This window comes from Molothrus ater, chromosome 24, assembly GCF_012460135.2.
Source record: "Molothrus ater isolate BHLD 08-10-18 breed brown headed cowbird chromosome 24, BPBGC_Mater_1.1, whole genome shotgun sequence".
NCBI lineage: Eukaryota > Metazoa > Chordata > Aves > Passeriformes > Icteridae > Molothrus > Molothrus ater.
In genome coordinates, this window is record NC_050501.2 from 324,454 (window position 1) to 346,838 (window position 22,385).

Below are 22,385 nucleotides of genomic sequence, written 5' to 3' on the forward strand. Positions count from 1 at the left end.
TCACTTCATTCTCTAGTTAATCTGGTATGTCATTGGGTTTAGACTTGCATTAGGAACTCCAGGTGCTGATCTGCTATGGAGGCTTTGAGAAGACTCCTTGGGTGGCCACAGCAGGGCTGTTCAAACATGATGAGAATCTCCCTTCTACCAGGAACTGTGTGTTAGTAACCACATATACTCACAGTTACTCTGCTAATTTCCTTAAAGAGGTAATTTTTCAAGGAAAAACCAGTCACCAGCTGGTTTCTTCTTGGCTAACAGACACCTCTGTGTCATACTGGTGGCAACTGGCTCGTATTTGGAGTCTGTGAGTAAAACTGTAGTTAGTGCCTGTGGTAATCAGTCTTTTAAGTGGTAAATGCAATTTTTTATTGCAACAGAAAAATTGCATTCTGACTGCAAATGGTGGTAATTGAAGACTCTCTTAGTTGAAAGCCCAGTTTTTCCCCTTCCTTCCCACAGCCCTGCAGATGAACTAGTATTTCATGTTCAAACAAGGCAGATATTTATTAATCAGGAAATAATCTTTCAGTAGATGGAGGGTAATTGTAACATGTACAAGGGGTTTAACACCAAGTTTACTACAGGCTCCTCAAAGCTTGGAGTAAAGCCAAGACAGCTAAAGGGCTTTTTGCCTACTAGAAAATGAGATCTCCAAAATGAACTTACTCAGGGTTGGTTGTTACAGAATCTCAGAATGTCCCATTGGAAGGGAACTTAAAGCCCCTCCAGTCCCACCCCTGCCATGGGCAGGGGCACTTTCTGCTTGTCCCAGGTTCCTCCAAGCCCCATCCAGCCTGACCTCGGTCACTTCCAGGGATCCAGGGGCAGCCACTGCTTTTGTGGGTTACCTGTCATCGGGATTACCCTGTTTAACACATGGATAGACTTCACCCTCTGTGGCTGAGCCTCAGCGTAGATTCCTCAGGAGTGTGGGCAGCAGAGCTCTGCTCAGTGCCCAGTGGGTGGGACAGAGCTGAGGCTCTCAAGCTCTACAACTGCAGTTCAAGAATGTTGTCCTTGGTTTTTATGAAGAATTTCTTGCAAGGTGACCACACTGAGACCTTGGAGGGCTGCTGGTTACCATAACTGGATGGTGTGGGCTTCTTCCACCTAAGGCGGCAGTGGGTCTGCAGCACTGCAGAATTGGTTTCAGCCCTAGATTTGCATTTCTGGAAGTTCCTTCTTAATCTGGTCCTCTTTGAAATGATCTCACTCTGAGGTTGCTATGTCCTGCTATGAACCTCCAGAAATGCATCTTCTGCAGGCACTGACCGGGGAGAAAGTTTTCCCTCACCTGCATGTGTTGAAGGATCATAAATCAGATGGTAATTAAGGATTGTAAATCATGGTGCAAAGCCATTGCTCCTGTTCATGATGGTGCTTTCACCCTGCCTTAGTGGCCAAAGGGTTTTTTGCCAGAGGCCACTTCTCTGCTATTTTCCTGTATGTTTTGTTATGAGACAACTGAACCTTAACACGCTTTGTGTGTCCAGGTCAAGAAAGTCACTGTCCCATCTTCTGAGAGACAGGTTGGTGGGCTTGAGGTAAAGCTGCTGCTCTGATCTGTGCTTCTGAACCAGACTTGCTATTGCAATGGCACCGAGCAAAAACTCAACAGCAGCTGCTGGATAACATTTTTTTTTTTGGCTACATGAAGTAGTTTCATAACTCACACCCAGAGGACTTTGGCACTGCTGCAGCTTTTGCAGCTTTCAATTTTTGCTTATTTTGGTGCATGGCTGGTTCGAAAAAGCTGCATGACCAATATAACTGTGTATTCGGGGACAAAAGCAATTCTGAAAATTTAACTGTTCCCTGTTCTTTTTATGTTGTCTTTCTTTCTTTTTTTTGTTTGTTTGTTTTGGTTTTTTGGGTTTTTTTGTTTTGTTTTGTTTTGTTGTTTTAATGATCATGTTACTCTTGCATCTTATATTTTATTTTGCTGCCCAGTCTCCCAGCTACTTTCTCCCGAATTCTCACCACTTAGGGGTGTGCAAAGAACCTGTCTCAAAATACCGCACTGACCAGCGGAGGTTGGCTCAGCTGAGGGAGCTTAGAGCCAAGTTTTTCCTGTCCTAAGTACACTTGGGTTTGACCAGGGCTGGCAAACTAAAGGGATGTAGACTTACTGAACAGCAACATTCCCACAACCTTTCCTTTCTTCAGCAGAAGTGCTGAAGCCCTTGCATGGTCCTGTGTGCTGATTTACTCATTCTGGGTTTTTATTGTTCTTTAAACTCCAGAAACAAATATGCTAAAACACAGAGCAAAATTCCAGGAGTATGCACTGCTCCTACTGCCACCCTGCCTGCTCCATGTGTGGGATTTTTAAGATTTACAGTTTTTCACTTGTTCAATAGAATTTTCAAACCAGCTGTAATTTTGATACTCTGGTCAGAACTTTGGAAAAGCATTTTGTATCTGCTCTTCAGTCTGGCTGTTCCATGGGATTTTCTAAACGCTGGGTTTTAATGGGCACTGTAGATTAGGATAGCTGTCAGAGACCACATTTTGTACTGCACCATTCCTGTTTCAAAATGCTTCAAATGCTTTTCTCACCATTCCAGTTCCAAAACACTCTGGAAGATTTTGGGCATCCACTTTTCTGGGAGGGCAGGCATCAAACACCCATGATCCTGATGCAGATGTTGATGAGCTCTGCAGAGAGAACATGGTTCTATAGCTCCAGGGCTGGTGTGACGCAAGCCACCAGCAGCTCTGCTCCCCAGGGCAGTTTATTTTATGTTGAGAAGAGCTGCCCTAATGCTTTGCACATCTCCAAGTGTCATTTTGGGCACTTTCCATCTGTCATTTTTGTTCATCTCTCTCTGTCTTTCTTGATCTTCTACCACGAAAGCAGACACGGGAACGGCCTCTGTTAGTACAGGATGAAGACAAACTAAAAGAGCAGGAGATACCTACTGAGACAGCCTTTCCCCGGCCAGCAAGTGAAGCAACTCTTCCAAAGGTTTCTATTGCAATCCCTGAAGAGCAGAAATCACTCAAAAAGTGTCAGCTGTACTCTAGCGTTTTTCCTTCTCCACGTATTCCCTTTATGATGTCCTTCCTCCTGGTTATAGCACTGACTGTTTGGTGGCTGCTCTTTCTCTGAGTGGCAACAGGGTCATGTTGAAACCTCAAGACCAAAGCTCCTGAATTTCTGGGCTGTAGTCTCTGCTGCATCTTCTTTGTCCTGGTTTTTGATCTCTGTATTTGGCTGTCCCTGGGAGGGACACCCCGTGACTGTCGTGTTAATCCCACTGTATGTCCTTGTGTGGCTGTGATGGGACCTAGCAGGAGTGGTCGTGGATTGCCAGGTCCATTCTGAAGTTTCCTATGGTGCAAAAGCAAATTCTTTGAATTGTGTTCCCATCTGCTGCGGGAGAGCAGATGGGTGGAGGAAATCCTGAGAGGAGAGTCTGGTTTCCCAAGCCCCTGAAGACTTCCCATGGGAATTGCTGGAGAATTGCTTTTAAGCTTGTTGTTTTAAATGTAAGATGTTCACAAGCTGAAGAACATTTGACAATGATCTAAAGTATGCTTTACAGGAATCTGCTGAATCACAGAATCCTGGAATGGTTTGGGGTTGGAAGGGCCCATAAAGATCATCTCGTTCCCCCTCTGCTATGGTCAGGGAACCTTCCCCTGGACCAGGTTGTTCCAAGTCCCATCCAACCTGTCCTTGAACAATTCCAGGCATGGGAATCCACAGCCTCTGTGGGCAACTCTCTAGGAAGAGGTTGACTCTAGGAAGAACATTGGAATCTAATCCATAAACACTAAATTTCTAGGAAACTCAGATAGACACTTAAATAAAAAGTACTGGTTCTCACTGCTTCTCCTGGTAATGAGTTAGGGACAGGGTCTGCCTTTCATTTTCTAGTGGGGGAAACCTGTGACAAGGTATCCCAGCTTCCCTCTCCATCCCTATTCTCACATCCAAGAAAATACATAGTGTTACAGGAGAAAACTCATTGCAAGGAGATATTTATTGTAAACATAGATTTGTATTTATTTTTTTTTTAGTCTGAAGGACTTTGTGCACTTGGAATGTGTTTTATTTAATTTGTGTGGAACTAGATGATGCATGTTTGCTTAGGTCACAGAGATGGAGTTACCTGTTGTTTGAACATTCCCTCTGTTGGCAAGTTGGCTTGGCCACATCAGGACACACTTCTAATGTTAAAGCCCTCGATTGTTTTTGACTTCTTTAACCAAACTGTTGCATGCCGCTCGTTGTTTATTGCCTACAATGTGTCTGGATGATGCTCCCATTTATCCAAGTTATCCTGCCTGAGCTGTGCGGGCTCCAGCCCAGCTAGACTGAGCAGAGCTGGTTTGTGAACTGGAGGGAAGGTGGGACTTCGTGTCTAAGGGGTTTCTTTTCTGTAAATAGTAACAATGGAGCTGAGCTGAGCCCCCCATTTCTCCTTTCAGCACTAGTCTGTGTTCTCCTGTGTCCACTGGAGGACTGGACTGGACACAGTCACTCTGAGAACACCCCCCAGTGTCACTAGTGGTGGCAGCTGCTCCAGCAGCATGGAAGAGAAAGGAGCGGGCCTTTATTACATGGACTAAAATGTGTGAATATATATAAATACCTGTATTTATAACCCTTTCTAGATCTGTATCTGTGTGAACGGTAGTATTTAGGAAGCTAGCAGATAAACTGGAAGGAATAAGATAAACATGGCATGTGCTGTCTGGTCTGAGGGTCCATGGGGTATCATGGGCCACTTGAGCCACCTCTTGCTCTTGAGGTACAGGTTGAGGTGCTAAATGCTGTCTCAGAAACTTAGGTTGCTAGTGAAATCCTTTGTTTTAATCCCACAGGAATCCTTCCAATTCCTCTCGTAACCTGCTCTGATTAGTTCACCAGTTTGTGCCTTTAGGACTTTGTTTTGTGAGGATGCTGATTTTTCATTGGAAAATATTCCTCCCTTTTTAATACACTGCCTTTAATACACAGTCTTCCTCCTTTGGCACTAGGAAGTGTTGAGGTCTGAGGCTTGTTGTCCAGGTGTAGTCTGGTGTGAAGGAACGTGCTGGCAGGCTGTGTCCCTGAATCCTTGGAGCATCCCTAGGAATGCACTTGGACTCCAGCAGATCTGATGTGGAGTTTAGGAAGATGGAGGTGGGCCCTGGAGAGGAGAGGTGAGGGAGGATGCTGGGATGCCATGTGCTGTGCAGAAAATGCAGGGTGGAAGAAGTCGAGGGATACTTGTGGTTGGCATTCCCTGCCTGCATCTCCTTCCCAAAGTGGTAAACAGTTGTGATGAAGAACAGGGATTGTTTGTTCTCCCCAGCCTGGTGTGAAGAGGGAAGAAACAGGAGTTGTTTGGATCTCTCTGTCCATTTTCTGTCCATATTTCCTGGAGTTTGAACACATGTGTTTCCTTCCCAAAGCCATCACTCGGGATCACTGCCTGGGATGCTGCAGTGAGCACTGCTGAGTTTCTTCCATTTCTGATCCAGTGACAAGAACTTGGAAGCCACATTGGTGGCTTTGGCAAAGCCATGGTTTCTATAGCTCTGTCACCCACTTTCAAAGGACCTGAATTCTAAAACTTTTTGTCCAAAGCAACCTTAGGCCAGAGTGCTCAGGGTGTCTCATCCCAGTGGGATAAGAGATAGGCTCTGTCACCTCTACTCAATTCTTTAACTCTTTAATTCAAGTGGTCTCTTTCTCTCTTTTTAAATCTTGAGAGAAGGCTGGTTGGCATCAGCAAAAAAGCCTTGGAAACTTTACACTCTGAGAATGCTCAGGAACATTTTTGCAATTTATATACCAATTATCACTGCAGAGTATAAAGAAATTGAACAAATGCTTTCTGTATCTCTGGCAGTTTAGAGGCCAGTTATCCATATTCATCCAGGTAGATCTGATCCCTCCTGAGAGAGGAGGCCTGTAACTTAGTAGGAACAGAAACCTCATCTGTCCAATGCCCCAGGGATGTGCCCACTGGGTTACAGACCCTTTCCCAGGCGCTCCTCTGCTTTTTTCCCTGTTTGCTTGTGATGCAAAGGGAGTGACAGTCCATGGCAATCCACGTAAGGTCTCATTCCTGCACATTCTGTATCCTGTTTGTGCACATTCCATATCTTTTACACCTTGGTGCTCTGGTTTCCCCCTTTTCCCATGATGTCAGCACAGGATGCAGCTCCGAGAGGAGGATTTTGTGAGTCCTGCTGTCATCCCTGTGCACAGGGAGAGCTGATTGGCTCTAGTGCTGTTTAAAGGCTGAGATCTCAGGGGATCTATAAAAGAACCAATACATGAACTTCATTCCTATTTTCCTCAGGAACAAACTTGCTGGGAACACCAGCAGCTCCTGCCTGCCTGCCCCGACACTGGCACCTGTTGACATGGGGATTCATGCACTCTGTTCAGCCTGGCTGGTGCAGTGCCAGGCTTTGAGTGATGGAGGGCTGAGTTATCCCTCCTGCAGGGAAGCTGTAAGTGTCTGCAGCATGTAACCTCATCCAGGCTGGCATGAGAAATCCTGGTTTTTCAATGTGACCTGCTGCAGAAAATGTCATTCTGGTGACTGGCACACTGGTGACACAGGCAGGATAAGTCTGCCAGAAGTTTTGTCCAGTGTTTTGTGGTGTGGGCACTCAGCTCTCTGATGCTCTTTGATGTGTGTAGGATCCTGCTGGGAGCTGTAGAGTGTTCAGTGATTCCCATCGCGATATTGACGGTTGGCTTCATAGCCACTTCCTGAATCTCCTTACCCAGATTCCACCTCTTTTGGACACCACCTAAAACACACAGGGTTTTCTTGTGCTTTCTTGCTTTAGGAGAAAGTGGAAGCCAGTATTCTGAAGCAGCAGATGTGCCAGAGCCAACCGCTTGGAACTCAGATTCAGCTCTGAGGCTCTGCTGGGTGTGGGGCTCTGTGTTTGATGATACTTGAGGTCTTCATTGCTGTAAAACAACATCTCTTTTCTTTTTTGACTGCTGAAAGGGAGCAGATAAAGAAGGGTGTTGCCTGCATCTCCTCCCACCTTCTGCCTCGCTCGGGGAGTGATGGAAGGTGAGCTGAGGACTCTCCATGGGCAGCTCAGTCAGGGCAGTGCTCAGCCAAGACTGGCTCCCCTCTCTTGTTTTCCAGTAACTAGTGATGACTCTAAAGAGTAGGTATTCCATATCTCCCTCCTATTCTGAAATAATCAGTAGAGGATGATTTCCTCAGCACACAGGGAAGTAGTTTGTGTTTGGAGGAATGAGGCTTGGCTGTACCACCAGCTCCTGGAAGGTTATCATAGAATCATGAAATACCCTGGGTTGGAAGGGACCCACGAGGATCATCAAGTCCAGATCCCAATGGTTATGGGCAAAGTCTTTCACTTCACATCAGTGTTAGTAATTTATCACTCTGAGAATTGTTTCACTGGTTTATTGGGCTTTCTTTTTTCCTTGCCATGAGTTGATGGTGCTTGTTCTGACCTATGGAATGAGGGAGGAAGCTTTCTGGATAAATTCAGCCCAAGAAAGCATTATAGATTCATGCAGAAGCTCCTCAGTCTGTACTTATTGGTGGGTGACGCTGGAGAACCTGACAGAGGTGATTCCTCTTGTGTCTCTGTTTGCATCTGTTGTGGTTTGTGGGGCTGGAGAGAAAGACAGGCCTTGGTTTGGGCCCCTTTGGGATCTTTTAGCAGCGGTAGACAGTCTTGTTAGACTAGTCCTGTGGGGACTAGAAACACTTTTCTTTTTTTACCTAAAATGCTCTTTTGGAACACTTTTTTGGTTTTGTATTTTTTCTCAGATTTTTCTTTGTAAATATGTACATTTATCCATTAATAAATGTTATTGCAAATCAGATTTTTCTTTCCACTGCTTATTAACCAAAAAAGCTGTATATGATCTGTGTTAATGACTTCTTGAACTAACCTTCAGTATTCCTTTCTCAAAGCAGGAGCCATCAGACTGAGTCATTGCTGATGGCATTCAGAGTGTAGGGTCTGTTAGACACTCTTGGGTGTGGGCTGGGTGCTCCTGGGGAGAGGGAGTACACAAGGCTGCAGCTCTAAGATCTCAAACTGACCAGAATAATTCAATTGAGGATTAAATCCAGCTTGGTTTAAGACAGGCTTTGTTTGCAGGAGTCCTCTACCAAGTGCTTAATGTCACTCTAGCACCTTCTCCCTCTTTGCTTTGGAGACTGTATGGTAGGAAAAATCAGTTGCAGAAAGTTGTTTTGAGAGCAGAAGTGAGGCAGGTTCTGCACAGCTACAAGAACCTCTGTCCCACCTGGTGTGTTAATCTGGGGACAAAAATGCTCCTTTTGGGTTTTTTAAGTGAAGAAACCACATTCCTAATGAACCACCGTTCCTCAGCTCAGTGATACAACACGAGCTTCTAGTGGATTTTTTCTGGTTGAAGTTCAGGTTGTGTCAAGAGTCAATTTTAAGTCCCGAGTTTTTCAGGATTACAGGAAGACAGATCTGGCTGCTCATAATGCCAATTCCTGAGATGAGAGTGGCATCAAGGCAGAGCTGTAACTTCATGTCTTGGTTTGAAAAGACGGGTGTCTGTTAAGGAAGGCAGGAGTATCCCTTGAAATGAGAAATGTAAACACCCTCCCTCCAAATTATTCTAATTTTGAAATTAAGAGGCTCTCAGGCAAAGATATGGGACTAGGAATAACAGTTCCTTATTAGAGAAAAACTATATATTAAAAAAATAAAGATAAAAATAAAAATGCTGTAATACAAAACAAAGCAGTGCCAGAGTGAGAGCAGGCCCTGGCACGCTGTGGGTCAGGGGGTGGCACAGCCCCATCCCATGGGGGCTCAGCCCTCCTGCAGTGCCAGCTGTGGCTCTGCTGGAGCAGGGATCCTGCACAAGGGGGGAGTTTTCCTCTGCAGCTCCAGGGCTGCTGGAGATGGGCCTGGGCTCCCTCTGGCCATGCAGGGCAGCAGAAGCTGCTCCTCTGGCAATGCCCTGGGCAAAGGCTGCTGTGCTGTGCCAGGCTCACATTGGATCCAGGTAGGAATGCTTGGCTCCTGCCCTGGGCGCAGCATCTCCCCATGGGATGCTGGAATTGGATCAGCCCTGCAGGGACACTCAGTGGCCATGGACAGCAGAGATCTCCTGCAGGGAGGATTGGCTGGGGGAGAGATCAAGAAAACTGCCCCAAGAACAGCAGAGAACTGCCCCAGCTCTGACACATGGGGACAGGACACACAGCCCCAGCCACATCTTGCAACCTAAGACACCTCATTTATGGAATGAGGGAAGTGGAATGAGCAGCACAAAATTGATGGCATTTATAAACACTGACTTTATCCCCTCTTTTTGCCTGCTGCTGCTGCACTAAGGCAGCTCTTGCAATGCCACTGCTTTGTTCTGTGCAGAGGGATTTTGGAATAAAGAGCCCTTCATGCAGCTGTACCTGTCCCACAAAAGAGATGGGAAGGAGACCAGTGGGGGTGGGCAGAGGAATCATATTGCCTAACAACCTCATTTTGATAATTTAAGTCTTCATCTTGAGGTTGTTTCATGTTGCCCAGACTTTGATACAACAATTGGAGGTAATTGCTGTGTGTTGTGTAATATATTGGATTCTTGTTCATGACAGAGTTTAGTCTTTTGAAGGTTTGGGCACACAGTGTGTTTTCTAGCATTGCTTTAACTTTTGGTCAAAATCTCTTTTATCTGTCTGTCATCTGAGTAGGCTGGTCAGGATGTTGTGATCAGATCAATTGCAGTGAGAAAATCCATGAAAACCACAAATCCATAGGTAATGTCCATCCTTTTCAATGCCAGGGTGTTTGAACAGCTTCTGAATATTTTTAACTTTTACCTTAAGGTAAAGCAGTTTGGTAAGGGAGTGGCAGGTACTGTAAAATAAGGATCTCTTGTTTTCTGCTTTATAATACTTTTTACCCAAGTGCTTTGCCAGCTGTGAGATTGAGCATCAGTTGATCTGGGAGCGCTCTCTGGTGAGTGTGGTTTGCTGCAAAACAACATCATCTCCTTGTGCATCCCTAGACAGTCACTCTGAGCCTGTGAGCTTCTGTGGATCCTTGTTTGGGGATAACCTAATAACAGCGTCAACAATTCCATTGCCATGCTGGAAAAGAACAGGACTGGGAAGTATTAACCAGCTGGGATTCCTAGCCTTTCCATGTGGTGGTTGTAGGTAGTTACTGTGCACTATAAATTCATGGTTTTAGCAAGTTTTCTTTAATGTTAACTGGCAGTTGACATAATTTTAGCACTCCTTAAGTTTTCTGCAGGATAGTAGTCTGATTTGGGATGGGAGTAATGGAATATTCAACATAAAGAGGCAGCAGCATGAAAAAAAACATCCACTCTGACAACACAGGGCAGCTGAGTCATACAAATAGATACTGATCCAAAACAGCAGAGTCTTGAAAAAATGCAAGTAAACAAATTTATACAAAACCATTTTTTGAGAAAAAGAAATCCTTTTGGCCACTGGTGTCAAACATGAAATTGAGCCTGTTATTAATTTATCCCCAGTCTGAATTATTGTGCGTCACTTCATTGCTATGCTTCAGCCGTATCTTCAGAGGCACAAAGATTTGTATTTGAAGGGTGGTGCATAAGGTGCATTCATGTCTGGGTCAGTTTGTTTCTTCTGGGGCATTGCATCCTGTCCTGTATTTAATTTACTCTGTGTTTGACTGCTTTGTGCTTGATTTAGGCCTCAGTGGTTTGGGGCTATGTCCCTGGAAATGAGTAGTTGGCAGTCCAGGCACCTCTCAGGTTTCCTGGGTCTCAAGGTGAGCTTGGAATTCTGCAAATCTGAGCCCTAAATAGGTATGCTTTGGCATTTGCAATTTTAAACAAATCTTGATAAGATCAGAATTTGTAACAGATGCTGAAATTCCTATGGGGGAGTTTTACATAGATAACTTTATTTAGAAATTAATACCTTCCCATTAGTTTATCTTCTTAATAATAATAAGTGGAATAGGAAGGCAAGGCAATAAGTGTTTCTGATCAGTTGATCTTATCAGGATTTCATTCTGTCTTTCCAGCTTGCATGTTTGCTGCTGCACTTGGCTCTACTGGCGACGAGAATACGCGCGGCACAGGCTCCTTTCCAGCTCTCCCTTCCTTTTTGCATCTGTCATACAAGATGCTTCCAAATGCAAATTATTTTATCTGTCTGTGAAAGGGAACTGGGAGGTTGTTTTGACTGTATACAGATTTTTGCCTTTTAAATACATCAGTGTTTGTGTAGCTGCTTTATCTTCTTTGTTTTATCTGTGATTCTTCTGTTGGCTGAGTAGTGCTCCAGCTCTTACATAAGGAAATCTCACTCCTAAGGCGTATTCCATTAAACCCCAGAAGATGAGATGTGTCTTCTCAAAGTCCCATGAATATTTTGCAAGGTTTAGCATCTATAATTTAGGGAAGGTCAGCATATTGGCAGTCTATAAACTCAAGTTTTAAACCAACAAGACATGGCTCTACACAGCTGACAGCCCATTCATGTTCTGTTTTGTGGAATATTGCAATGTAGAGTCTTGCATTAGGAAATGAGGGTGGGATCTGGATATGATATCATAGAATATCCTGAATGGGAAGGGACCTGCATGGAACAACCAGTCCAGCTCCTGGCCCAGCCCAGACCCCCCAACAACCCCAGCCTGGGCATCCCTGGAGCTCTGGCAGCCTCGGGGCCGTGCCCATTCCCTGGGCAGCCTGGGCAGTGCCCAGCACCCTCTGGGGGAAGAGCCTTGCCCTGAGCTCCAGCCTGAGCTGCCCTGGCCCAGCTCCAGCCGTGCCCTGGCTGCTGTCCCTGTCCCAGAGCAGGGATGGGAGCTGCCCCTCGGGAGGAGCTGCAAACTGCCTTGAGGTCTCCAAGTTTCTCCATGTTTGGAGAAACATGTGGAAGGATTTGGTTCAGAAATAGCCTTTCCCTGTGAGCACAGTCTGACCTGCCTATCTCAGTGCTGGTTGCTCTCCCTCCATTCATATTAAATGCATTTTGCTAAGCAATATCCCAACAACTTAAGACAAGCACAAGAGGCTGGAAATTCTAATAAATAGAAATCTTACAGCTAACCTGTCTACAACATAAAGAAGCAGAGAACTGAAAAATACCATGAGAAATGGGGGAAGAGTAATTTCTTGAAGTTATACCTTTTTAAAGCATCTATTTGTTCCTTCATAAAGCAGCTCCTGTTCTTATCCTACCACTGAGCTGTGCTGTGGGAGGAGGTCAGTCAATGTGAAAGCCTCTGGGGTATAAAAAATGAATCATACCAAATAACTCACAGGCTTCAGGCCTCACATTTTAAGCACAAATTGGAGTATTTTTGGTTGCCCAGGGAATCTTGTTAGAAAGTGAGGCAACAGTTTCAAGGAGTTAAAAGCAGAATCAGGATGGTTTTAGTGGGTTTTGTTGCCCATGGAAGTTTTGGATGTGTACAAGTCCCCTCTTGATACACTGATTGATACGCTGAAATTATTCCAAACTGAGCAAAAAGTGCATAGTGGTGACTCTTCCTCTAGGTGCAGAGAGTATTCATATTACTTCCTTAGAATTTAGGAGAGTGGATTATTAATGTACCAGGAAGGCTGTGTCAGTAAATGCACTGGGTACAGCACAGAGGTTTTCCAGGGTCCAGCCCCACTGTTGCATGTGTTACTGGAGATATGATATACGATAAGAACCTGATGTTTTACCTTGATGCCTTCTGACCTCCTGCTCTCCTTAACTCCCTGCTCTCTTTCTCTCTCTCTCTCTCTCTCTCTCTCTGGCCCTTTTTGTGTATCCATTTCTTTTTAGAAAATGAGTGACTTTCTCTCCCAAGAGGATGTGGCTGCAGTGGCAGAGTGGAGCAGTTTTAACACTGGCTTTGCGTGGGAGGGCTCAAGGCAGTCGGTAGTTTTTAGTGAGACTCCAGTGCCACCCGCCTCACAGCCTTCTGCCAGCTGGCACTTTGGTGCTTCCTCCCTAAGCAGCAAGGAGGAGGAGAAAGAGGAGAAGGAGCAGGAGGAGGCGGTTCCCAGCCGATCCGCCCGCGAGGAGGACCTGACATGTGGAAAGGGGGTTTGTGTGGATGTGGAGAAGGACTCGGAGCTCTCTGAGCTGGAGCCCCACCCCAGCCCTGCCACACTTCCCCGTCAGCCCTGGGGAGGAGAGGAGGAGGAGGTGGCAGAGGATGGCGAAGACAGTTTTGACTTTAGAAAGCCACATGGCGAATGTCCCAACCCAGATGCTCCTAACAGGCTGCTGGAGCTCATTCGCTGCTTCCAGGTAGTGAGCCCAGCTCCTGCACCCCACACCCCGGCTACCTTTGGAGTGGGAACCCAAACACTGCAGCAAGCAGATGCCACAGACCCACAGAGGAGTTGGGTTTGCTTGGCTTGGACTCGTGCTTGGAGCTAATGAGCCGGTGAATCTCCCACAGTCAGTGCAATAAGCCCTTCTCAATTTATCTTTGAATTAAATACGAGCCACTGTCAATTTGTCTTTGCATTAAAAAAGACTCCCTCTCAATTTATCTTTGCATGAAATGCAGTTGCCACAGTGCAATGCCCTTTGTTCTTCTTGGATTGAAGCATCCTGTGGCATTCCCACAAAAAGGCAATATTTAGGCTCAAAAATTGTGTCATTTTAGCTCCTTCAAGGATTTTGCTGGCCCCAGCTGGACTGGCAGCTGACTCTCAGCACAGCAGAGCAAATTTGAGGTGCTGTCCAGTGTGTCCCTTTGTGCACCCCACTGTGGGAGGGATTTTTGCCTGCTCCAGTGTTGATGTTGCTTTTGATTCAACAGATGCCTGTTCCCCACTAATGATCACAGTGGCATCTGGCAGGGTTGGGGATGGTGGCAGAAATCGAGCCCTCTGGGAAAGCACTGGCTCTGAACTCACTCTGTCTTCTTCTGGAAAATCATCAGGTGTTGGAACAACTGATTTCTCTCCACCCTTATTTTTCTTCCTGTTTTATCTGACATTGATTTAATAAAAGTTAAAGATCTGATGAGGATTTTTCATAATGCAGTGTTACTCTTGAGGTCAGGATAAAGCTGCTCAACTGTGATAAATTCCTTGTGTGCCCAGGGCTGGTATAATCCTGACACTGGCATCACCAGATGAGGGTCATCTTCTCCTAGCAACTGGCAATGAGCTTCTGGTAATTAGAAAGTTAAGAATCAGTGGAGACAGCATCTGTGGTGTTGTGACACACCCATTAAACCCTTAATGCCTGGTTTGGGCTGACCAGAGTCCACAGTGTGGGGAAGGGCTGGAGGAATTTACTGCCTGACTAATCCTCACGCCTGATCGCTGCCCTTGGAGCAGTGTGGTGTTCCAGAGACTTAAACCCAAAGATTTCCAGGCTGACCTTGGTTCCCACAGTACTTTTATCAGATCAGTGTCAGAACACTTGCCAGCAGCCCAGTCAGGATGCGGAGATGGGAACTGGCTGTTTACAAGATGTTTTTAACCCTGTCTCACAGCCCCCGCTCGTGAAGACACAGACTGTCACCATCTCTGACGTGTCCAGCGCCGTCAAAAGTGAAATTCCCACAAAGGAAGTCCCTATTGTCCACACAGAGACAAAGACCATCACCTACGAAGCTGCACAGGTAAGGTGTGTTCTGATGAGTTTCCTAGGGGCTTAATTAAACCCAAGTAAACATTTTGTTTCTGAATCCTCAGGATAAGACAGCAGCACCTGCCTGTCTCTGCATGTCTGGGTGCAGCACAGGCATTAACTGATGCTGTGGACGCTACTTCCAGGTGCATCTGGTATTTCTAGAGGAGCAGTGGTTTTGCTATCCCTGAAGAGTAATTATTTTTTCAAGATGTGCTTGCAAACAGAGTTTATCTTCAGCCACTGGTGGCTTCAGGATGTGGCTCTCTGTAAAAAGTTAAGCTGAGTTGGCCTTTTTTTCTGCAATAAATGCCTTTTCTTATTTTCCCAGATCTGAAGAGGGTGTTTATGCTTCTTCAGAACTTGGTTTATAAATTATTTGGTCATCCTTAGGTTTCAAGACTGAAAGGTTGTTAAACACTAAATGTTCTGTATAAAATGCAACCTCAGTGGGTATGTGGTGACTGGAAAGTAAAAATCTTAGTAGAGCAGTATTACAAAGCAGAGGATATGCAGGTATGGATTAATTACTGAGGTTAAAATTAATCCTCAGTCTAAACCAGATTTTAATCACAGACTGGCAGGATGGTTTGGGGTGGAAGGAACCTAAGAGTTCACCCAGTTCTAGCCCTCTGCTGTGGGCAGGGACACCTTCCACTGTCCCAGGCTGCTCCAAGCCCTGTCCAACCTTGGACACTTCCAGGGATCCAGGGGCAGCCACAGCTTCTCTGGACAACCTATGCCAGTGCCTGCCCACCCTCCCAGGGAACAATTCCTTCCCAAGATCCCATCCATCCCTGCCCTCTGGCAGTGGGAGCCATTCCCAGTGTCCTGTCCCTCCATGCCTTGTCCCCAGTCCCTCTCCAGCTCTTCTGGAGCCTCTTTAGGCCCTGAAAGGGCTATAAGGTCTCCCAAGGCCTTCTCTTTTCCAGGCTGAACACCTCCATCCCTCCGAGCCTTTCTTCATGTATTTGAAATTTTGGAGCCTGTGTCAGCTTGGCTTTGCCATCACTGTGGTTGTCATCAGCAGCTTGTGCTCTCCTGTTGCTGTGGGATGTTGTTATGGATGCAGGAATCTCATGATTGTATAATTTAGGATTCCTAAGGAATGCTGTGGCTGCTCAGCATCCTCCCAACTGCAGCACCAGAGAGATCATTCAGACAATAGTGGTGACCGTTGCCCTGGCTTTCGGCAAGTATGTAGGTGAATGGAGGAGTTTTGCTCTAACTGGGAAATGGAAAGGAAAAGTGATCTCCAGGGCTGTGATCAGTCGGCCATGTGTGCACAGGATGTGATGTGCCATGAGATCTCTTCCACACTGTGGAAAATGGTCCCACCTTGTGGTAATTCCAGATACTGTCCCAATGCTGAGCAATGACGCTGCCCAGTGGGGACATGGACAGCACGGCCAGGATGAGCTGGCCAGGATGACTTCATGTGGGATTTTTGGCAGACCTTGAGTGGTTGAGTCAGGCAGGATGAAATCCAAGAACCAGCTCCAAAATTTATTCCTGTTTCAGCAAATGTCTGGATGTTCTTTGCTTCTGCAGAGCATGAAGTGAGGGATGTGCAAGGTTTTGTCAGGAAGGAGGAAGGGTCACAATTACCTTCTGAATAAGATTGTGCTCTTGGCTTTGTTGATCTCCATGGATGCAGGCAGGTGGAATTTGGGATCAGTGTCTGTGTTGGTCTCCTGTCATGGTTCAGGCATGGGTGTTATGACCAGCACTGCAGGGCCAGCAGCATGCTCAGATTTGGGTACGTCCCAGTGCCCCTGGTCTGAGGGGTGTCACAGGTCCTCCCTGAAGGATCTGTGCTTTTCCAGCCTTAAAGCATAGGGACTTGGAGCTTTCAGAGACTTGCCCAGCTCTTGTGCACCTAGGCACAGGTTGACTTGTGTCTTGTGCATGATGGAGCTGCTGTCCTCAGATTATCCTCTGTCTGGCTCTGGTGATGTGGAGCCTTTGCTTCTGTCCCCACTGCTCAGGGACTGATGGCCTGTTCTTGTGTCCCACAGACAGATGGTGGCAATGGGGATTTAGACCCTGGCATCCTGCTGACTGCCCAGACCATCACTTCAGAAACCACCAGCAGTACCACCACCACCCAGATCACCAAGGTAACACCAGGGAGCACCACAAAACACCAATTCAACCAACAGCCTGATGGAGAGATGAGCAGGGATGAGTGAGAGAAAAAAAAGTTTTTGGAAGGTCCTTTCAAATACATGATTAGTACATGGAGCAAAGCATGAAGGGTTCAGTTTTGCCTGTGTAAATCTGTGGATTGTGCATTAAATTGCAGCACAGTCTGGACATGGACTCTGACTGTCCTGTGGGGGACAGCAGGAAGAGCTCTCCTGTGAGGAGAAGCTCTTCCCTGGCTCACCTATAAAAAATAACTCTTTGACAGTTTTTCCTTGAGCAGCAGCAGTTTCCCCTGTGACTCTAATGCCAGGTACAATTTGGTGACACTATTTTTGGATACCGTCTTTAGACAGGCAGCCCCAGTGAGCTTGAACGCCTCTGCACTTTTACACTAACAGCAGCTTTTCCTTCTGCTCTAGACTGTGAAAGGTGGCATTTCAGAGACACGGATTGAGAAGAGGATTGTCATCACGGGAGATGCAGATGTAGACCATGACCAGGTAGGAGTGTGGATATGATCCAAAAGAATTTCCCAGAGCTGGCAAAAATCAGTCAGGCTGCCTGTTCAAAGACAGTGTCACCAAAAAATGAACCAGGGAAATTTTACTGGGGTAGAGATGAAAGTTCATATTTTTATAAATTGTGGCTGCTCTATCCCTGTAAATGTTCAAGGGCAGGTTGGACAGGGCTTAAAGCAACCTGGTCTAGTGGAAGGTGTCCCTGCCCATGGCAGGGGTGGAATGGGATGAGGGTTTAGATCTATTTCCAACCAAGCCATTCCATGATTCTATATCAGTAATAAATTCCTTTTGACATTAAACATCTGAGCCAGGAAAGCTGAATTCTATTCTGAAACTGATGAGCAGCAAAGTTTTGATTCCAGAATTGTTTCGGACAGTTGTAGGCTTTTTTAAAAAATCCATAAAAATGTGAAATAAAAGTTTTCCTTGACATCTGGCTGATCTGCATTCCTTTTCCCATAACTTTGAAGCACTATTGCTATTCTGTAGTGCCAGAAGTAATTTCAGAGCACTCAGCACCTGTGTAGCATCTCTTTGGCTATATATGAAACCTTTCTGATGACTCAGCCTCATTGGCCTCTTGCATGTGTTGGAAGTGATGATTTTGTCATCAGAGAATTATACTTTGAATTTAAATTTAGTCACAAGTATCATGGGGGTGGAAAATATTCTTATGACAAGATCTAGTTTATTAACTCCACCAGAAAATGTCTGAGATGTGCCTATCACACTTGCTGGAAAAATAAGCAGGTTATGCTTAAATGCTCTCATCCATCTTCTGCCATGGGGCAGTGGAGAGATGGAGGTATTCTTCAAGTAGTGCTTTTCCTTTCAGAGATAATGTAATAGCACTAAAAGTCACCAAAGTGTGTGGCTGAAGTCCTGGGGGCAGTGTTGGGCACCACAATTTAAGACCTAAAACAATTAAGAGAGATTCCAAAGGAAGCTCTGGAGATGGTGAAGGATCAGGAAGGGTCATAGAGGGGGTGGCTGAGGGCACTCGCTGTGTTCAGCTGGAGCAGAGGACACTGAGGGTAAGGCTCAGCAAGGGCTGCAGCTCCTCCTGAGGGGCAGCTTCGAGCTCTGCTCCCTGTGATAGAGGAGGTTTAGGCTGGAGCTCAGGGCAAGGTTCTTCCCCCAGAGGGTGCTGGCACTGCCCAGGCTGCCCAGGGAATGGGCACAGCCCGGAGGCTGCCAGAGCTCCAGGAGCCTTTGGACAGCAGTGCCAGGGATGCCCAAGATGGGGTTGTTGGGGGGTCTGGGCAGGGCCTGGAGTGGACTGGATGATCCCTGTGGGTCCCTCCCAACTCAAAATTATAATTTTCCTATAATTCTATCAAGTGCATCTACTTTTCTTTTTTACACTCTGGAGTTAGAAGAAGGTTCTTGTGTCCTTGGTGGGTGCCATGCTCTGACACTCTGATGTGCTCTAACCTATGCTCTCCCCTGCTGTCCCTCAGGTCCTGGCACAGGCGATCAAGGCTGCTAAGGAGCAGCACCCAGACATGTCAGTGACCAAAGTGGTTGTGCACCAGGAGACAGAGATTGCAGAGGAGTAATTGGGCTGTGTGAGTAGAGACATCACCTTGAGTGGGGGCAGGGGGTGACTGATCTCAGTGCACAGGAGATTTGGGTAAATAGGGTCAGAGTTGAAGTAAAATGATCATTGTTCTCTGCTGAGTCCTGCTCATGCTTCGTCCTGTTAGATCCATGGAGGCTGATGAGGCAGTCACAGACAGACTAATCCTGTGGAAATGAGCCCAAATGGGTTAAAAGCTACACAGCTCCTGCCATGAGGCTACTTTGCCTTCTGAAATATCCATGATGTGCTGGGAGCACATGGAGCAGCTGTAGGTGGCACATAGACCCCTGTCCACATCAGTGCCCAGTAACCCCCAAGCTTGCCTGGAAATCCCATTTTCTGCAAATTTTATAAGTTTGGGAAGGAGCTGCTGAAGGAATCCAGGAGCTCTGGGTGTACCTCAGTGCTTTAAACACCATCCTGCCTCATGCCACTGATCACAGAATCCTAGAATGGTTTGGGTTGGATGGGACTGTAAAGTTCATCCAGTCCCACCCCTGCCATGGGCAGGAACACCTTCTACTGTCCCAGGATGATCCATACGCTGTCCAGCCTGGCCTTGGACACTTCCAGGGATCCAGGGGCAGCCACAGCTTCTCTGAGCATCCTGTGCCAGGGTCTCACCACCCTCCCAGAGAAAAATTCCTGTCCAATATCCCATCTCACCCTGCCCTCTGGTATTCTTGTCCTGTTGCTCCAGACCCTTGTGCAAAGTCACTCTCCTGGAGCCCCATTAGGCACCTCTCACCTGCCTCTGGTGGTGACTCATCCGACTTCAATTCCCATCCACTTCAGGGAGGTGTATTCCTGTCTTTTCCAGCATGCTGCTGTTGGTGCAACTTACCATCTTCCTCTCTTGCTAGGAAACGTTCCTGCCCATGACAACACCAGGAAAAAGAAACCCAGCAAAACTACCAAGAAACTACCTGGAGCACAAAGACCTCGGATTTCAGACTTGACACTCAGAGACATTCATATCATTTATTAAGAGTTGCGCTTTGACATTTTACTTGAGATTTTTCCAGAGTCCACTAGATCCTACTGGATATAGGGTTTTGTTTTGTTGGGTTTTTTAATATCTATCGCGACAGAAATATGCCATATTTCTAACTTCTAAAATATTTCTAGTATTTTTTACAGGTTTTCAGTTTTGCATTCCCTCACGCAAAGCCTCTTCAGACACAGAATCTCACCTCACAGGGCTCCAGGGCTCCCTGTTTTAACTTGTATTCCCTCTGCCTCATCAGGGATAGCGGAGCTGTTCCGTGCATGTTCCCGGTGCGGGCTCTGTATGCGCCTTCACAAAGCCATGGGTCCTTCTTCCAGGAGAGTCAGTTTAAAGAGTCAGACTCTGTGCAGCATTTCCAATTGCCTCTAGATTATTTTTGTAGCTCTGGGGAGCTCCAGCCCCGCTGCAACACCTGGGCTGCTCTGAGCTCCCTCCCCACTGGGTTCCAGCCCTGATGTGTGATCACAGTAGGGTTTTGTGGTGTAGCCTGTGCATACATCTGAATAGTTGACTAGATTTAAGGAATACTGGAAGTTGCTTCAAGTATCTTATACTGTGAATTTTAGAGCTTTAAGAGGATAGCATCTCACCTTCTTCCCGTGTGTCTCTGCTGAGTGCTCCCCACCTGTTTGTGTTTTCTAGATGCCATTAAATTAAAAAGCCCTTAGAAGTGTGTGTTTAAGGTGTTTGGACTCGGGATGCTATTAAGGTAGGCTTGTGCAGCATTCACAGGAACTGAGCTTTTCAATGTCATAGTTTTTCACTTGTTTGTGTTCATGATTTTTAAATTATGGAGGGGTTTTTTGGTTTTTTTTGTAAGTCATGGGTTGGGTTTTTTTCTTCCCCTCACAGTGCTATTTAAAGCTGAACACGTTACCCATTTCTCAGAGCGTGTATCCTACTAGCATTTAATTTAAATTCCTTTAGACAATTCTTCCTAGGCCTGCAAGCTGTATTTGGAGAGGCTGAACAAGGAATTTTAGGAGCTATCAGGTGTTGCTGATTGTGAAAGAGCCAAACCACATGGGAAGTGTTGACATTCCCTCTTCCACACTCGCCTGCGGGTCTGGATTTGGCTTCATGACCCCCTTGCTGGAATGAAATATCAGGGTGATTGTCTGAATCTTGAGGCTGAGCTTACAGACCCCCAGGGCCATTTCCAGCACAGAGGGGGTGATGCAAAAACATGATTTCAGGGGCTGGATGTGCTCCCATTTCTGCTCTCTAAGCTTCATGGGAATGTTCTTGCCTGGTTTGTCCTTCCACCTTTTAAATTCAAGAAGCAAAAAACCAACCAAGCTCTGTAAACAGTCTGCCCAGACACTTGTGAACACTTTAGTCCACTTGAGGTTGTGATTTTTTTTTTCATGTATAAATATATATGTATATATATATATTTATATATATAGTGTGGCACAGTGGTAGCTGAGGGCAAGGACTGCTCTGCTCCTTAGGTGAGGATGGGGAAAAAAATGGCAATAAAGAGAAAAGCTCTCCAGTTTTAAATTTGAATAATGTATTTCAGAAGTCACTGGATTTAGCTCAGGCTGCAACGACTCCACTGTTTAGCTGCAGCCAGCCCTGGAACTACACTGGGGCTGGTGCAGCTTCTCAGCTTCAGGTGCAATTTTAATTAAGCTGTCAGTATTGATTGGAGACTCTGCTGGAGCTGCTGGATCTTGGCTCTCTTTGAGCCTTGCTGGCCCTGGGTCCTGCTCAGCCTCCAGCCCTCCCGTGCCAGCAGCTGCCTCTGGGCTGCTCTGGTGCAGGTTTCCCTCCTGGGACACTCTGCCTCCCTCAGGGCATCCTGCTCTGGGGATTTAGGGAGTCCTGGGCTATAGTGCAGAGATTAAGTCTTCCTATCCATGTCTGAAAAGCCCTTTCCTTCCTTATTCTGCCACGCAGGCTGTGGAAGAGGCCTGTGTCTCTGCTGTCCTCAGCTTAGTTGGGTAATGCTTGCCTTAAACACCCATCATGCTGAGCACCCTCAGTCACTGTCCTTTTTCTGGAAATTGAGTTCTTTGCCGCTCAGTCCTTCCATCTCATTTGCAACAGACACCTGAAGAGTGAAGGGGCACATGGAGCAGTGGCTGAGAGGAGTTCTGGGCTTTACCAGGCACAGCCAGCATAATAAATTAAGTTTGTCCATAGCACTTAAAGGCACTTGGCTGTCAGGAGAGTTTAGGGGAATGTGGTCCATGGGTGTTCCCTTGGGGTGTCATGTGCCCTTAGCACGATGAGTGGGACAAAACACCCCAAGCAGGGGATTTCTGGGTGAGAAGCCTGCTGGCAGGAGAGGTGGTTCCTTCCCAAAAGGATGTGCTCACTGTTGCTGCAGATGTCCCTTGTTAAAGGGCCTGTAGACTGGAACAACCCCATTTTTTTTTTCCTTGGATTTTGGGTGGCTGTTTTCCATTTTCACACTTCCCCCTGCTGAGTTCTTGCTTCCCCTGGAGTAATTCAAACAAGTCATGGCCTCACATGCCCTTTCCATCACCTGCTGTCTAACCTCAGGGGTTTCCAGCCCCACTCCT

At 46.4% G+C, this 22,385-nt stretch overlaps 1 protein-coding gene across 15 annotated transcripts in view; it reads left to right on the forward strand.

Moving 5' to 3' along the window:
- The window catches only part of EPB41 (erythrocyte membrane protein band 4.1), a 72,852-nt gene extending 53,037 nt beyond the window's left edge, over nt 1–19,815 (forward strand). For 10 of the 15 annotated variants that reach the window (XM_036397183.2, XM_054517242.1, XM_054517243.1 and 7 more), the window contains 7 exons: nt 1,497–1,532; nt 12,780–13,250; nt 14,455–14,583; nt 16,610–16,711; nt 17,159–17,239; nt 18,721–18,828; nt 19,706–19,815. In XM_036397183.2, coding sequence (XP_036253076.1) covers nt 1,497–1,532; nt 12,780–13,250; nt 14,455–14,583; nt 16,610–16,711; nt 17,159–17,239; nt 18,721–18,819 — 918 coding nt within the window. In that variant the 3' untranslated portion in view covers nt 18,820–18,828; nt 19,706–19,815. The remainder of the gene's footprint in view (nt 1–1,496; nt 1,533–12,779; nt 13,251–14,454; nt 14,584–16,609; nt 16,712–17,158; nt 17,240–18,720; nt 18,829–19,705) is intronic. The other 5 variants (XM_054517252.1, XM_054517256.1, XM_054517253.1 and 2 more) reach the window with 1 other exon arrangement.
- Nucleotides 19,816–22,385: the final 2,570 nt, after the last annotated feature.